The sequence below is a fragment of the Canis lupus genome, chromosome 30 (genome assembly GCF_048164855.1).
Source record: "Canis lupus baileyi chromosome 30, mCanLup2.hap1, whole genome shotgun sequence".
In the NCBI taxonomy this organism is placed as follows: Eukaryota; Metazoa; Chordata; class Mammalia; order Carnivora; family Canidae; genus Canis; species Canis lupus.
Window position 1 is genome coordinate 42,710,389 of NC_132867.1, and position 16,115 is coordinate 42,726,503.

Consider the following 16,115-nt stretch of genomic DNA (forward strand, 5'->3'; position numbering starts at 1 on the left):
TAACTCCCTTTATGATTCCTTACCCTCCCCCATTTATAAGATAATTTTTGTAAATATTTCCTCAGTATCCTGTTGGAATCACATCAGGCAGTGCTGTAATTTTTTGCTTCAATCATTAAACATAATTTAGAAAACCCAGGAGGAGAATGAAAGCCGTTGTATATACTCGTGTTTTTGCTCACTGTGTTCCTTCTTCCTTCTCGAAGAGAAGGAGATTTTGAGATTTTGAGATTTTGAGATTCTTTCTGTATCATTTCATTTCCATTTGGAGAACCTCCTTTAGCCGTTCTTGTAGACTAGGTCTGTGGGCAACTAACTCTCTTAGTTTTTTTTTTTTTTCACCTTGTAACATTTCAATTTCTCTTTCATTTCTGAAGGATATTTTTGCTGGGTATACAGTTCCAGGCTGACAGTTCTTTCCTCTTAACCACTTAAAGCTATTGTGCCACTTTCTTCTGGCGCGGAGGCTTCTAATGAAATTCGTGGTCATCAAATTGCTTTTCTCTTTATAAGTACAATGTCATTTCTCTCTTCCTGCTTTCAGTACTGTCTTCCGTTTTTAAACATGTGATTATATACGTTTATGTGGATTTCTTTGGATTTATCTTGCTTGGGATTCGCTCAGCTTCTTAGATGTGTGGGTTTATATTTTTTGCCAAGTTTGGGAAGTTTCTAGGCATTATTTTCCCAAGTACTTTTTCGGCCCTTTTCTCTTCTTCCTTTGGGACCCTAAGAGGGCAAATGCTAGATCTTTTGTCACAGCCTCACAGGTCCCTGAGGCTCTGTTCTCCTTTTTCTTTCCAAGTCTATTTTTACTCTATTCTTTTTTTTTTTTTTTTTTTTTACTCTATTCTTCAGATGAAAGTTGTTCTTGCAGTTCACTGGTTCTTTCCTTGGACCCCTTCATTCCATTACTGTATTTTTTAGTACTAATAGTACTATAATTTCTATTTAGTTCTTTACATCTTGTTTTTTTGTTTGTTTTTTGGTGAGTATTTCTGTTTCTCTGCTGAGACTGTATATTTTTTCATTTGGTTAAAAATATTCTTGGTTGCTTATTGAAGAATCTTTATCATGGCTGCTTTGAAATTTTTGTGGGATAATTCTAACATCTCTATCATCTCAGTGTGGTGTCTGCTGATCGTTTTTCATTTAGTTTGAGATCTCTCTGGTTCTTGATATGAATCCTAGATATTTTGAATATTATGTTATGAGTTTGAATATTACTTAACCTCTCGTTTTAGCTGTTTTCCTTTTACACTATTGCAGCAAGGGAAAGGAGGGGTGTTGCCTCATTACTTACAGGTGGGGTGGGAGTCCAGGTTCCCCCCTCAGCCTCTGTTGGCAGCTGGGGCTTGAGGAACTTCCCATTACTTGTGGTGGGGTGGCAGTTGTGGCTCCCCACTGGGCCTCCACTGGCACCCGCCTGGTCAGGGCCCCATGGGGTCAAGTGGCTTATTACTGCCTGGCAGGGGTGAGGCCCCTCCTTCCCACTCTGCCTTCTCTGGTAACAGCCAGTGTGAGATTAGAGGGCATCCTTCTGGCCTGGTGAGCTAGACCTGTGCAGGCATTGGTGGGGCTGGATTAACAGTGTCGTCCATGGCACTTGCTGGAGCAGAGCCACTATTATCTCAAGTTTCCAGTATTGCTGAGCTGTCTCTTTTCTGGTCCTTTGGCTGGAGGCAGCGGGCTTTGCTATAGCTTTTTTCAGTCTGTGCCCATTGGCGTTTCCAGGTTGCTGGCTCTCCTCCCCCAAGTCTGAGATAAAGATGCAAAAAGAAAACCAGGACTTCACCACCATGTCACTCCACAGGCCACTGGTGTGTCAGTCTGCTTGTTCCTCTCAACATTCCAGCATCTTCCTATGTTTGCTTCGCATAGAATTGCCAGCTTTTCATTGTTTTACAGGGAGGTACCTCTGCTCCATCTCGCTGGAAGCCGAAGTCCTGCTGCTCCTCTTTCAGACATCACAGTTAAGGGCACAGTTGCTGGGCTGGCTGGCTGGGCCCCTGTCCTTGGGCAGGTCTTTTACCTCTTAAAGCATCAGTCCTTCCATCTGTTAAGTGGGGCCGATTGGTACCCACACCTCCGAGTTGAAAGAGGGGGTAAAGCCATCAGTAGATGGCAACCACCGAGGACAGGTCCAGCCAGAGGAGGGCTCGGGAGGGCAGCAGGCTGGAGCTCCCCCTGCGGGGAAGCCATCCTGACGGCCCCCAGGGCTCCCCCCGCGGGGAGGCCATCCTGAGGGCCTTGCTCTTCAGCTGTGCACATGCAGCTGCTGGCTTCCAGTGTAGTCCGTGCAGACAGCAGCAGGCAGGCTGTGTGGCTCCACAAAGTTGGTCTCCAGGGACCCTCAGCAAGCAATCTCAGGCACCTTCCCGGTTGCATATACTTGCTCAGCAGCATCCCCTGTGTGGTGACTGGGCCTTTGGCATCACATGCAATGTCACCCATCCGCCAGCCCTCCTGAGTGCAGCCTCAACTCACAGATCCCGCATGGAAGCTGACTTCTCAAAGCCATCATGAATTTAAAGTGAAATTCAAATGATTACGTCTTATATATGCGAACAGAATCTGCACGTGGGATGGTTGTCAATTGTGCATAGCAAATAACCCTAGCAGGTTTGCTTCCTGAATGTTCCTTCCTGGGTCGGCTTCATCTCTGGAGACAGAGTGCTCTCAGGGAAGCTCAGAGGAGCTGCAGGTGGCAGAGTGCAAGGAAGGGCCACTTGTCCAGTGCATGTACCCTGGGCTGCCCCAGGGCCGCAGCTCAGATCCAGCACCTTCAGCTGGAAGTCAGTAAGCCACATAGAGCTGGGGGTGTATTTAGGAATTGTAAGGATTTTCCCCTCCACCTCCCTCCTGATGCCTCCCCTGCAAAGATGTGGTCCAGGCATGAACGTGGGGACCTGAGCATCTGGCTTCCCTGCAGCCCAGCACAGGGGGCCCGTCTACTTCAGACTGGCTTCACGGGAGCCCAGGAGCGGGGGATCTGACCCAGCAGTCCCAGCAGTCCCAGCAGGCGGCGAGGCAGCGTGGGCACTTCATCTGCTCACCCAGTGTTATCAGCCCCATGCACCCATGGGGCACGCCCAGCACCCTTCTCATCACCCCAGACCCTGCGGTGGTGCTGAGGCCGGGTGCTCCGGCACTGGGTCCCGGGCTCCCCCACAGCATGGGGGCGGTGCTTTGAAATAGCTACGGATACGCGTGGTTGTATGTGCTCCCCGGCTTTATGGGGGAAGAATATCGAAGCACCTGGAGACCTCACGCAGACACAGAAGATTCATCTGCCCGTGCTCACCTTCGTCCCCCAGATTCCCTCCGGCCTGGCGTCAGACGGCAAGGGCACGTGGAGAGCGGATAGCTCTTACGAGTGAATGTGCACCTGAAGGCTGCTGGTGCCCTGCAGGGGTGAGACCAGCTCCACCCGGCTTGGTGGGTCCACGGTCTGGGCCGTGTGACCTGGCACCTCGGACCTCAGCCCATGACTCACACCAGCACTGCCAGGGTCCTCAGGACATTGCAGATGGGAACTGTCCGTCCCTGCCTGGTGGCAGGAGACGCAGACGTGTGTCAGGAACCTTTGCAGTGGCCTCGTCCCCAGGCTTTCTCTGCAGGAGTCCACGGAGCATGCTGAGGCTTCCCGGCTTGCCCTCCCGCAGCGCAGCCTCACCCCCGCCTTCCCCTCCTGTTGGTCTCGGGCAGCAGAGCTGGATGAGCTGCAGCTGTCCAGCAGGCTGACTGCACAAAGCAGTCTGAGCTGGATTTCTGTCTCCCGTGCACTAGGAATCCAGGGGGTTTCAGATCTGGACTTTGCATTTCCCATCAGACTGGCCTGGGCGGGACCCCGTTTCTGCCCTTGCACCCGAGCCACGTGCCTGCCCGCACCCAGGACGGAGGGCCTGGCCGGCGGGAAGAGGTGGCTCCGTGTGCGGGCTCCCGGGCGGCAGCGCTTCTGTCTCCCGTTCGCGGCTTGCTGATGTGGTCCCGGGAGGCCACGTCTGCTGCAGCTGCTGAGCACCCGCGGTGTGAGCCCCTCCTGGGGGAGCAGAGGCCTGCGCTGTCCCAGCTCGGCATTTGCCTCCTGACCGCCACCCAGAAGTGACCATTGCACGCCTGCGGGACGTGGATGTTGGAACCATTATCGAGACCGTGCCCAGCACGTTCAAGACGCGAAGGGTCACGTGTGTTAAACGGGGACGTCGAAGATGTAACCAAGACCCAGGTTGAGGCTCTAGAGTGAAAACTCGTGTCTGAGGTGGAAAGTGCCCTGGGTGGGACTAACTGCACACGGGAGCTGCGGGGGGAGGCTGTAGACTTCAGGATGGAACCAGAACCTCCCACAGGAGGCCCAGAAGTGAGCTGGGCTCGAGTCAAACAGCCCACAGACATGCCCTCGGGGCCGGGGGGGTGGGGCAAGGCAAAAAGTGTGTTGGGGGAACAAAGGCTACAATTCTCCAAATTTGAGAACTCTAAGGCCACAAATCCAGGAAGCTCAATGAGCACAGAAAGGCTTGAGGAAAGTACGAGAAGGCACAGGCTAAGTAAGTGGTTCAGAGCCAGGGATTCAGGGAAAATCCTTACATGTGCCATGGGAGGGGGCACATTACAGATGCTGAGACAAGTGAGACAGCGGGAGTCTCCCTGCCAGCAGCGGGGGGGGGGGGGGGGGGGCAGCAGGAGGGGGGAGGGAGGGGCAGCAGGAGGGGGGAGGTTGGGGAGCAGGGGGGAGGTCGGGGGCAGCAGGAGAGGGGGGAGGTCGGGGGCAGCAGGAGGGGAGGAGAGAGGGGCAGCAGGAGAGGGGGGAGGTTGGGGGCAGCACAAGGAGGGAGGTGGGGGGCAGCAGGAGAAGCCACTTATATCAGAAATAACAACAACAAAAAAAAAAAGAAAGAAAGAAAGAAATAACAGTGCTGGTTTATAACCCAGGAGAACCCAAGGGCCACGGCAGCAGTGCAGAGGCCTGAGGGGAAACAGAGGCACAGCTGGCGCCCACGTGAGCTGCTCCGCCCTGTGCTCAGTGGTACAGGTGCTGGGTGAGGTGAAGGGGTGCTGCGGGCCCCAGGGCGCCCCTAAAACCATGAAACAGGGACGGAGGTCGCGTGGAATCCTGCAGGCGTGCAGCTCTTCCAAGAGGCGGTGGAGGAGAAAACACCAGAAACGGGGGGATGAGGACCAGGTGGTAGCGTAGAGGCAGGTAGGAGGGCGGAGGCCCCAGGTGCACGGCGCCCGCGGTCCAGACCCGGGTCTCAGGCAGAGGTGGATCAAAGGCCGGGCCCGCCGCCCCTGCCGACGGGGAACGAGCTATAAGGACACACAGACATTCAGAAATAACAGATGGAAGGACACACGTCCCACTACCGCCGATCAGACGACAGCCGGGCGGCCGGGAACGAGCAGACGGCGGAACCCCTGGGGCGGCGGCGCGGTGGGGCGAGGCTGCCCGCTTCCAGCGCAGGACGCCGGGCCCAGCCGGCCCCCAGGCCCCCCCCCGACCGCAGGCCCCGGCGCCAGAGGGCACAGCGCCCCACGCACCGCGTAGTACGCCCCTGAGGCGTCGCAAGACGCGCTCTCTGCCCCCCGAGAGTTAACTGCAGATCGCCGGAGGAACGATCCAGGCGGGCTCTAAACACTGGGCGCCCGGAGACGAGCCGCACAACATCCCACGCGCCAGCAAGGACGTCGAAGAGAAATTGGAGAGTATTTTGAAACGCGTCCGAAAGAGCACAAATATCAAAATTAGCGGGATGCAGCCAAAGCCACACGTCGAGAGGAATTTTCCAGAACAGGACGCCCGTATTAGGCAAGAAGTAGACTAGAAAAGATGAATTAATTCGCTCCGTGTCCGTGTGTCTGGGTTTCCTAGTGAATGTGATGGGGCCTCAGAGGGGACCTGCGGCAGCCCCACGTTGGGGCCTGAGGCTGGCGGGCAGGGGCGCAGCGGCGACGGGCGCCCGGGAGGGGGCAGGGGGCCACGTGGGCGGGCTTCCTCAGGCGCGTGCACCTCCCGGGCCTGCAGGGACCACGCCTGTGTCCCCTCCTCCTCCCTCTGGACGAATGACAAAGAAGTTCCCAGCACTGCAGAGAACGGAAGTGGGGCCCTGGCCGGCACACCCGAGTGTGGGCGGGAGTGAGTCCCAGTAATCTTTTCCCACCGTGTCCCATCCACTTGGTTTTGGGTGAGCGTGACCCCAGGTGCTGCCCCTGCGCTGCTGCAGACGCGGCCCGGGCGCTCTCGGGGCCGCCGTGATGCACAGGCAGGACTGGGACAACCCGGCATCCTGGAGGAGTCACGGTCCTGGGGCAGCCACTTGCCTGGCGCCCCTCTGTGGCTGGTGGGTTCAGTCGGGCACCGAGTCGCAGGCGACCTTACGCACCGCAGGGCCACTCCTTGTCCCCGGCAGATAGAGGGCACCGTGCTGCTCGCGCTCCGCCGCGTGACAGAGGACGGCAGCGGCCGCTGCAGCAGCAGCTCGCTGGCCTGTGTGACGGATGACGATCGACAGCCTGGACCCCGAAGCACCCCCGGCGCCTGCTGACCCACTTTCTCTGCTGGGGCTGGAAACAGTTGCGTAACAGAGGCCGCAGGGCCCTGCTGTCCCCGGACGCGGGAGGAGAGGCTGCTAATTAAGAGGGAGGCCCGGCCGCCCCGCCCGGCCGCACGCGATCCCCTCCGTTGGCGGGTTCCTCGGCTGCCGCGGGGTGTCTGTGCAAGAGGGAGCGCCGTGCACCTGCTGCCGCAGCAGTCATCGAGCGCGTGTCTCCTCCTGCCGAGGGTCCTCCTCCGGGTGCCCTCCTGCAGCCAGACCCGCCGACGGGGCACACGGCGCGGCTGGCGAGCTTGTTCCAGATCCAAGTGGCCGCAAGGGGCCAGTGGCGCCCGTGTTGGCCGGGGGACAGAGACACCTTTAACATATAGGGTGGTTTTAGGACTTGGCCTAGGACCTTCGCTAGGTCTTGAGCATTCACGTCAGGATCCCTGCTGCTCAGAGCGTCGGTATCTTCCCCAGAACAAGGACCGACTGCAGAGTCGTGGATGGACGACTCCACATCGCATCGGAGGGCTGGTGTCCAGACTCCAGGGTGGGGGGCACACGGGCCTCAGGGCTCCTGCGGGACTCGGGCCAAGCGTGGGGCCGCATGTGGTGGTGCCCACAGAGCTGGCCCTGGTGTCACTCAGGTCCCAAGGCCCCGTCCGTCATGGCCCAGGCACCCACCTGCCTCCCAGCTGTGCACTCGGGCAGGTGTGCACACTCTGCGCTCGGGGTCCACCTGGTGCCCCTCTGGGGACCCCTGGGCCCCGGGTCATCTGGAATCTCCCCCAGCCAGGCCTCCTTCCCTCGCTGTCCCCCAGACAGCACCCTGCTGTCACACCCTGCGGCCACTGCCCCGTCGCCTACCCACCCCCTCCGAGGCTGGCCACTCCTCACCCCCACGGAGGCCTGTGGCACCCCCACGGCCTGCGCCCTGACACCTCCCCGTGCACCCAGGCGGGCGGCTCTCCAGCTCCTCGCTGCCCTGACTGCTGGCACCCCCGGGAGGGCCCCCCGAGCAGCCCACCCACGTGACCCAGGCTGCCTGCAGACCGAAGCATCCCCCCGGCGCCTGGGCCTGGCCTGGCCTGGGATTCTGGTTCTGCGACCTTTCCCGCCTGTTCTGGAACCTCTCCTGGTCCTACCGTGTCCCCTTGCTGTGCCCCTGCCCTGGCCCCACCTGACCTTCTTCTTTCCTTCCTATTTATTTATTTATTTATTTATTTATTTTTATTTTTTTTTTTTTTTGACCTTCCTTCCTGATCCTCACGGGTCCCTGTCCCTCAGGTACACTGGAGGAGAACCCGAACCCTCCTCAAGGAGGGGCTCCCGTCGGGACGGTCTGGTCACTCCTCCCAGGGGTCCTTCAGGCCTATTATCCGTCATCGTGTTCTGCCCGTAAATCATAAAGTGAAGCCTCCGTTTTGCTCGCTGGGCTAAGAGCTAGGCCCATCGTCTGCGGAAATTATCCGATAAACGTGGACTGGGATACGGGGATGCGGAGCATCTTCTGGGAAGACTTCATAAGGGAGATGTGTGGCCGTTGGGTTAACAGACACTAGGTCCACTTTAGGAATGGGGTCACGGGGGGTCCTTGGCTCTCTACCTGCAGGGGCCACCAGCACCTATGACGTCCTGGCCGGGGGTGGGAACGCTGTGGCCGCACACAAGGACCCCTGCCCTGTCCGGGTGGCGGAGCTGGGCCTGTTTCCCTCCATACAGAGGCGGCAGCTGAGGCCAGAGGGCTTCCACGACCCGCCTGGTCACACCCAGAGTCGGCCCCTGCCCGGCTTCCCCAAACCCACACCCCGGCTGCCGTGCGCCCCAGCCCTGCGAGGTCACCCCAGGTCACGTCCCAGGGCCGGGCCTTGTTGCGGATGGGGCCGCCCTCCCAGGAGCCTTCGCCTCCCTGAGCCTTGGTGTGTCACCAGCAGTGACTGCGAGGGCAGCACCGCCTTCCCCCCAGAGGCCAGAGGTCCTGGCGGGCCGGACGCCCCCGACCTTGCGGCCGTGGACAGCGTTCGCGGCTCGCGGCAGCTGTGCCCCCTCGTTCCAGGTGACACCGTCTGGGCCCCATCCGTCCTTCCTCACGGCGCCCTCGGCCTCCTAAGCCATCACCCCCAGCTGCATTTTGGGAGAAAGATGGAGTCGAAGGTCTCAGAAGGCGGCCTGAACGTGACCCTGACGATCCGCCTGCTGATGCATGGAAAGGTACGGAGCCCGAGGCCGCCGAGTCGCGTATCCTCTGTGTCCGTACAATCACGTGTGTGTATGTGCACGTGTGCGTAAACCGTATTTCCGTGTTGTCCCTATAGACTGGGCCCCGTGAGTTCCTACCCCCAAGTCCAGCCCAGCAGCACAGGCACGGCCCTGAGTCCTCCGTCTGTCGTGTGTTTGTGCCATGAGACCCCCCCAGTCCCCTTGGCGTCTCCCGAGTGTGGGTGGCGCTTGCTGGAGGCCGTCAGCTGCTGGGAGTGCGCCCGCCACCACCTCCGGGGGCCGCAGCGGCAGCCACGGGCATCACCTTGCCCCGGGAGCTGGGGCGCCGCGGCCGCCCGAGGGTCGCCGCCTTGTGCCCAGCCGCCTTGGCTGCTGCCGCCCCCTCCCCGTCCTCCCATGGCCCCGTGGGACTTTGGAGCTTCGCCGGGAGCGTTGTCACTACCAAGGCCTTCCCTGCAATAAGGGCAATGAGTGTGGTTGCAAGGCCCCCCTCGGGGCGGGAAGCCGGCTGGCTTGTGGCACCGGGGGGTGGGGGGGGTGGGGGTGTTTGTGACCCCGACGGAGGTGCCGTGCGGCCTGGCCAGGAGCGAGTCCCCGCTGCAGCGGGCTCCGGGCTCCAGAACCGCGGGGCCGTGCCCACGGGCGTCTGCACAGGCGGCTTCCTCAACCGTGAGAAGGCGGTGGCGGCGCTTATCACCTTTACATCACAGGTCGGGGGGGGTGGTCCTTGGGGCCTGACGTGCACCACGGGGGCCTCCTGACGCACTTGTAGGCAGCTGTCCGCCTGCTTCTGCGCGTCTGTCCGTCACAGGCAGGGCCTGGGTCTGACCGAGGCCACACGGGCACCAGGAGCCCCCAGACTCCCTGGCCGTCCTGCGCCCCGTCCTCGCTGCCACACAGCGTCTGCCGCAGGCGTCTCTCCCGCTGCTGTGACATCATCTTTCTGTGATTCTTTTCCTGCAGGAAGTTGGAAGCATCATCGGGAAGGTAACTGCTCCGCCTCTGCTGGGCTGAGAAGGTGCCGGAGCCAGCGGGCCTGTGCCGGCTGCAGGCCACGCAGCGGTGTGCGCCGCGGACGCGGATTCCGCTGGAATCCCAGGCCCCCAGCAGCCCCGGCCCCCCCGCCCCCGCCCCGCGGCCTGCGCCTCTGCTCCCCCGACGTGTGCCCGGTGGCCCCTGCGGCCGTGGGGAGCGCGAGCGCAGATCTGGGAGTCGAAAGCCTGTGGGAGGGGCAGGTGTCGGGGCGCCTCGTGCTCCAGGCCCTCCCTCAAGGGCGTGCCCGCCCTGGCCTGGCCCCCCTTTGCCCGTGACGAGGACGAGGGATGTGGGGGTGTGAGACTGACCCCAAGTGGGCCAGGGCCCGGCTGCCTCCCCTGAGGGGCCCCTCGGCGGCTTGTGCACGTCCGTCAGGCTCTCGGCCCCCCGTGAGGGCTGCTGCCGGCCCCGGGCCCCGACCCCGCGCGGAAGCCCAGAGCGACGCCTCAACCCGTTGTCTGAATCTTTCTTCCAGAAAGGAGAGACTGTGAAAAAGATGCGGGAAGAGGTGAGTGGGCCGGCCATGGAGTCCCAGCTGTGGGCGGGCGGGAGGCGGGAGGCGGGAGGCGGGAGGCGGGAGGCCAGGGTCCTGCCCCGGGAGCCCCGCCACGGCCGCGCCCCTCTGGCCTGCACCCCCGCGGTCGGGCCCGTTCGGGGACCGCAGGGGCGAGTGGGGGGGCTCGTGCCGCGGCTGCTGGAGGCCCGGGGAGCCCGGCCCGGTACTGCCCCCCGTAACGCTGCCCCGGGTGTGCCCCCCCTTCCAGAGCGGCGCGAGGATCAACATCTCTGAGGGAAATTGCCCCGAGAGAATCGTGACCATCACGGGCCCCACAGACGCCATCTTCAAGGCCTTTGCCATGATTGCCTACAAGTTTGAGGAGGTGAGGTCGGCCCCAGGGACCCCGCGTGCTGGGGGGGGGCACGGTCTCCGCTGGGCCTCTGGGGCCATCCCTGTGTCTGGACGTGGGCGCACCGCGGCCCAGCAGAGACCCCTGGCGGCTGAGCACCCTCCCCCCGTCACCCCCGTCACCCCCCTCACGTGTCCGTGGGCCCAGCGCCCGGCACGAGCCCCAGCCGCCCCCGCGGCTCCTCCCCGGGCTGCGAGCTTGGCCACGGGCTGGACCGGGACCATCCCGCCGGCGCGCACACCCCCGCACGCGTGCGCTCCCGTGCCTGGCTCGTCTGTAGCTGTGCTAGCAGGTTAAATCAAGGTTTTCGTGTGTTTCTGATGCTGTTTAAGTTCCCAGAGGTTTTATAGAGACGCAGCCAGTGTTTTTACTCCAAGGGCGATCGAGCTGAGGAATAATCTCCCTCCAGAGCGCGCCCCCTGTGTGTCCAGCCCCTCCACGCCGGGCCGCGCCCTACGGGCAGAGGCCAGGGCCCGGGTCCAGGCTCCGTCCGCACTGCCCGTCCCTGCCCGTCCACGGGAGCACCGCGGCCGCAGCGGCCTGTGGGTCTGCACGTGGGTGGCAGGTGTGGGTCCCCTTCGCTCCACCTGGCTGTCCTCTCGTTGCCCTTCTGAGCTCAGCTGGCCTTCGAGCCTCCATAATCCGCTGTGTCCGCGGCGTCCGTCCTCTGGACACCCAGCCGTTTGCCACACTGTGCACCGAGCGCCTCTGCCCGGGAGCCTGCCTGGGAGCACCCGAGTCCCTGCACTTGTCCTCCCTGAGCCCCCCCCACCCCAGACCATGTGCCTCTGGGCGCGGGGACCCTGTCCCACCAGCTTCTCTCTCCCCGAGCCTGGCGTTTGCACTCACTGGTGTGTACGCCGCAGGCCCCCACGTGTGTCTTTCTCCCTCCCCAGGACATCATTAACTCTATGAGCAACAGCCCTGCCACCAGCAAACCACCGGTGACACTGAGGCTGGTGGTCCCTGCCAGCCAGTGTGGGTCCCTCATTGGCAAAGGCGGCTCCAAGATCAAGGAGATCAGAGAGGTAACAGGACCCTCCCCAGCCGCTGGTGCCCCACCCCCGGGAGGGTGAGGCCTGCCCCCGGGGAGGCCCGGAACTGCGCGCCCTGCCGGGATGAGCTTACGGTAGGGAAGAGCCATCCAAACACCGAAGGATGGGCCGGGGGAAGCCCTGGAGTGTGCGTGGAGCCTCTCACGGGTGAGCGGGGGTGCCGGGCACCCGCCAGGGGGCTGTGCACCCCAACCAGGAGCAGGCCGGGCCGTCCCGCACGGGCAGGGGGCAGCACCCCGCCTCCCCGTCGTGTGGCTCCAGGCCGTGGAGGCTGCGCTCTCTGCCCCCAGGCAGGTGCCTCCGGGGACCACAGGCCTGAGCCAACCCAGCAGGCTGGGGACGTGCAGGCTTTATGTTCCTGGTCCTTTATTCAGGGAAAGCCTGAATCCTTCCCTCTCCAGAAGGCGGGCGGCCACCCCGTCCTGGTTCCGTCAAGGAAAGACAGGCAGAGTTTAGGCCCCTCTAGAATCCATCTTGCTCTGTGACCTCCGGCTCCACAGGACGAGAAAGTTCCACGTATTGAAAAAAAGTGATTCCATATCTGTCTCCACCTCTGCAAATGCCCCTTGCAGGCTGAGACGCCGGACCAGCCCTGCCCACGGGCCCCAGGGGACACGCAGAGGGCTGGGGTGCCAGGCGGGCATGGAGGGGTGCCTTCGGGGTGGGTGTCATGTGCTGCACCCTCGACACGATGCGTCTTGAGAACCCAGGAGCGCTGCTCCAGCACAGGCCGCCACCACCACCCCCGCCCCTCCCATTCCCCTTCCAATGTCTCATTTCTGCAGTCCACAGGTGCCCAGGTCCAGGTGGCTGGGGACATGCTGCCCAACTCCACAGAGCGGGCGGTGACCATCTCGGGGACCCCCGACGCCATCATCCAGTGCGTCAAGCAGATCTGTGTGGTCATGCTGGAGGTACAGTCTGGGCGTCCAGGGCTCACCGCCGGCCTACTCCTCATGCCACACTGGCCGGGGCTGCTTTGTCTTGGCTGTGGCACGTGGCCGGGGCCCAGAGAGTTCACGTGGTCAGGGCTGTGTGGGGGCCGGGGGTCAGGAGCACGACCCGAGACCACCCCCAGGCCCAAGGCGACCTGAGCGAGAGCCTCGCTAGGTGTGCAGGTGCCGCGGGAGGGACAGCTGCGGGTGCCTGTCCCCCCGGGTGTGCCCATCACCGTGGCTGGGGAGCCAGGGAAGCAGACGTGTGAGGTCGCAATCAGAGGAGAAGTCCCTAGTCTGCAGGGCGAGGGGCCTCATAAAGGGTCAGGCCTTAACCATGGTGCAGGTCTGCGCTGGACACGCTGCCCGCTGCGGGCAGGATCCCGCTGTCCCGGGCCCACGGAGGAAGGGGAGGCAGGAGGCCCGTGCTCGCCACGCCTGCAGGCATTGCAGCCCCACCGGGCGCCAAGGAGGAAAAGCAGCTAAAATGCCAAGTTGCAAAGTCAGGGAGGAGTAAACAGAACGGTTTGAACCAAAGGAGAAGCAGAGGAGAGAACGGCTGAGAGAGACCAAAGCCTCTCCTGAAATTTTTTTAGAAAAAAAAAAAAAATCCTGCGACTTAAGTTGCAGCCAATACCGCAGGTGCAGCAGGATGCACGGACGCTCTCACCAGCTGCTGGTCGTGGGCCACAGCGAAGGATTTGCGGCTCCCACGGCCATGCTGGGAGCTGGGGTCCCCGTGGGGGCGGCCCTGCACCGGGGCTCCCCGGCCGCGGCCTCCCAAGGGCGCTGTGCCTCGGCCAGCATCTGTGGGATCCCCTCTTTTGTCCTTTCTTTGCTGTTCAGACCCACGTCCAGCTCTTTAAAACAATTGCAAAAAAAAAAAAAAAAAGAAAGAAAAAAAGAAAAAAAAAACAATTGCATAGGTTTTTTTTTTCCTCCCCTGAAGTATATTTTGTGAAGTCAGAACTGTTTTTCCAAACATTGTGGTCCTGACGGTCCCGGCGACAGCTGGCGCCCATCTGCCCTTCCTTCCATCCCCTGCTGCTGGGACCCCAGAGGCAGCGAGCGGGCTGTGCCCTCCTCCGCACTGGCGGGTGCCCGTTGGCCCGAGCACACGCCCGTTGAGTGCGGCGGCGCTGCAGAGGGCACAGTCGCGGGAACGACTCCAGGAAGGACACAGCCTCCCACGTCCAAGAGCAAGGGCTGGAACAAAACGCACGGTCTCCCCAGGACTCCTCCCAAGTGGTGTCGCCCGCACCACACTCGCGGTCAGACGTGGCCCTGCAGATGCGGCCGTGGGCGCCGGTGCCCCGGGCTGGGGCTGCAACGGCCCAGTGTCCTTCCCGACGGCCGGGAGGCTCACGCGACTCTGAACCGTGAAGCCCACGTGGCAGGCGTGAATGGCAAACACAGGGCCGAGGCGACACCTCGCTCTCACCGGGTCCCGAAGCGCTCCGACGGCGGGGGAGCTGCTGTCTCTCCAGGGGAGGAGGAGCCACCGTGCCTAGGAACAGTTGAGCCTATTTCTTTTTTATTTTTCTATTTTATTTATTTATTCATAGAGAGAGAGAGAGAGAGAGGCAGAGACACAGGCAGAGGGAGAAGCAGGCTCCACGCAGGGAGCCCTACGCGGGACTGGACCCCGGGGCTCCAGGATCGTGCCCTGGGCTGCAGGCGGCGCTAACCGCTGAGCCACCGGGGCTGCCCAAGTTGAGCCTATTTTTAAGTGAAGAACAGCCGAACAAACAGAGCAAAGATTAGAGGACTTCCGGGCTTAGCTCTGGGGTGGCCGCACACCCTTGAATGGCCATTCAGTGCCCTCAGGGGCAGGAAGTCCGTGGGGCCCCGTGGAGAGCACCCTCGGCACCCCGGAGCCCGCCCGGCAGTGCCCGCTGTGCTCCCAGGGCCTCTCTCCTGTCAGATGTCAGCGAGACTCACACGCACGGTACTGGGACGGCGGGGCTGCCGTCGGCGGGGCCAGCGGGCACCATGGAGCGGGGCGCCTGTGCGGGGACGGGGCACAGCTGGACGGCGGGTGCAGGGAGACGGTCATTCCAGCCAGCCCGGCTTAGTCGTGGGTATGCCACTGGGAACCCGGTCTCCTCTGAGGCTGCAGCGATCCCTGGCCGCACAGAGAGGATTCTGGAGGCATTTGGTCAGAAACTGCAGAAACCCTGAACCCTGCGTACCCTGGAGGCATCAGCCGCCCTGGGTCAGCTCGCAGGCCCCTCAGCAGCCCTTCCTACCTCACAGCAAGGCTGCGCCGTGTTCCCGAGGTCACGCGGCACCCCCGGCCCTGGCCCCACAGACTCCCGAGGTCACGCGGCACCCCAAGTCAGTGCAAGGTCAAACCACGCGCTCACGGTCGTACCGCGTGCCCATCATCGCGCGGCCCGGCTTGTTCTGACGCCCTCTGTGCTGTGTCTCCCAGGCGGGGCCCTCAGGTCGTCACCCAGGGTGCGGGCCGTGGTCTGGACGACTCCCGGCGGCATCAGGCCGCCCTGGCCCCTCCTGCCCTGGGGCCTCTGCGCAAGGCCCTAGGCTCACCTTAGCAGACCCTGGCTGACTCCTGTGCTGGGGGGTATCGTTCACCGCGAGACAGAGGTCCTGCACTTCTGGACACAGAACACGCAAAGGAGATGATGGCAGCGCTCATCACGACTGCAAGTTACTTCATTTGAACCCTAAGCTTTCTTAAAAAGTTGCCTGTTTGTTAATATGAGTCAGGTGCTTCTAGCCCTCCTGCGATGAGGCCTGCTGAGCATCGTGAGCCCGGCCCAGTGAGGCTCGGGGGCTCTGGGCATGGGGCCCCCGTGGCGGAGCAGCCCAGCAAGCCCAGCCTTCCCCCGAGCACGGCACGGGGACGGAGATTCTCGCAGAGGACCACAGCCAGGCTGGCCCACGTGCAGAGCGACAGCACCCCGGCCCTCAGGCGGCCACCTGCCTGTCTACATGGCCCGCGGCTCCCAGTATGGGCAGGATCTGCCCATCTACATGGCCCACAGTCCCCAGCAGGGGCAGGGTCTGCCTGTCTACACGGCCCGCGGCCCCCAGAACAGGAGGATCTGCCCATCTACATGGCCCACAGCCCCCAGCACGGGCAGGGTCTGGATCTGCCCGTCTACACAGCCTGCGGCCCCCAGCATGGGCAGAGTCTGGGTCTGCTCTTCTACATGGCCTGCGGCCCCCAGCACAGGCAGGGTCTGGGTCTGCCCGTCTACACAGCCTGCGGCCCCCAGCATGGGCAGAGTCTGGGTCTGCCCATCTACATGGCCTACGGCCCCCAACACAGATAGGATCTCCCTGTCAACACAGCCCGCAGCCCCAAGCATGGGAGGATCTGCCCATCTACATGGCCCACAGCCCCCAGCACAGGCAGGGTCTGGATCTGCCCGTCTACACGGCCCACAGCACCCAGTATGG

The 16,115-nt window shown here is 62.2% G+C and overlaps 1 protein-coding gene across 22 annotated transcripts in view; it reads left to right on the plus strand.

Moving 5' to 3' along the window:
• The window catches only part of PCBP3 (poly(rC) binding protein 3), a 250,340-nt gene that overhangs the window by 212,383 nt on the left and 21,842 nt on the right, over nucleotides 1–16,115 (plus strand). For 19 of the 22 annotated variants that reach the window (XM_072807227.1, XM_072807232.1, XM_072807245.1 and 16 more), the window contains 6 exons: nucleotides 8,593–8,747; nucleotides 9,720–9,743; nucleotides 10,267–10,299; nucleotides 10,556–10,672; nucleotides 11,596–11,727; nucleotides 12,540–12,668. In XM_072807227.1, coding sequence (XP_072663328.1) covers nucleotides 8,593–8,747; nucleotides 9,720–9,743; nucleotides 10,267–10,299; nucleotides 10,556–10,672; nucleotides 11,596–11,727; nucleotides 12,540–12,668 — 590 coding nt within the window. The remainder of the gene's footprint in view (nucleotides 1–8,592; nucleotides 8,748–9,719; nucleotides 9,744–10,266; nucleotides 10,300–10,555; nucleotides 10,673–11,595; nucleotides 11,728–12,539; nucleotides 12,669–16,115) is intronic. The other 3 variants (XM_072807247.1, XM_072807246.1, XM_072807234.1) reach the window with 2 other exon arrangements.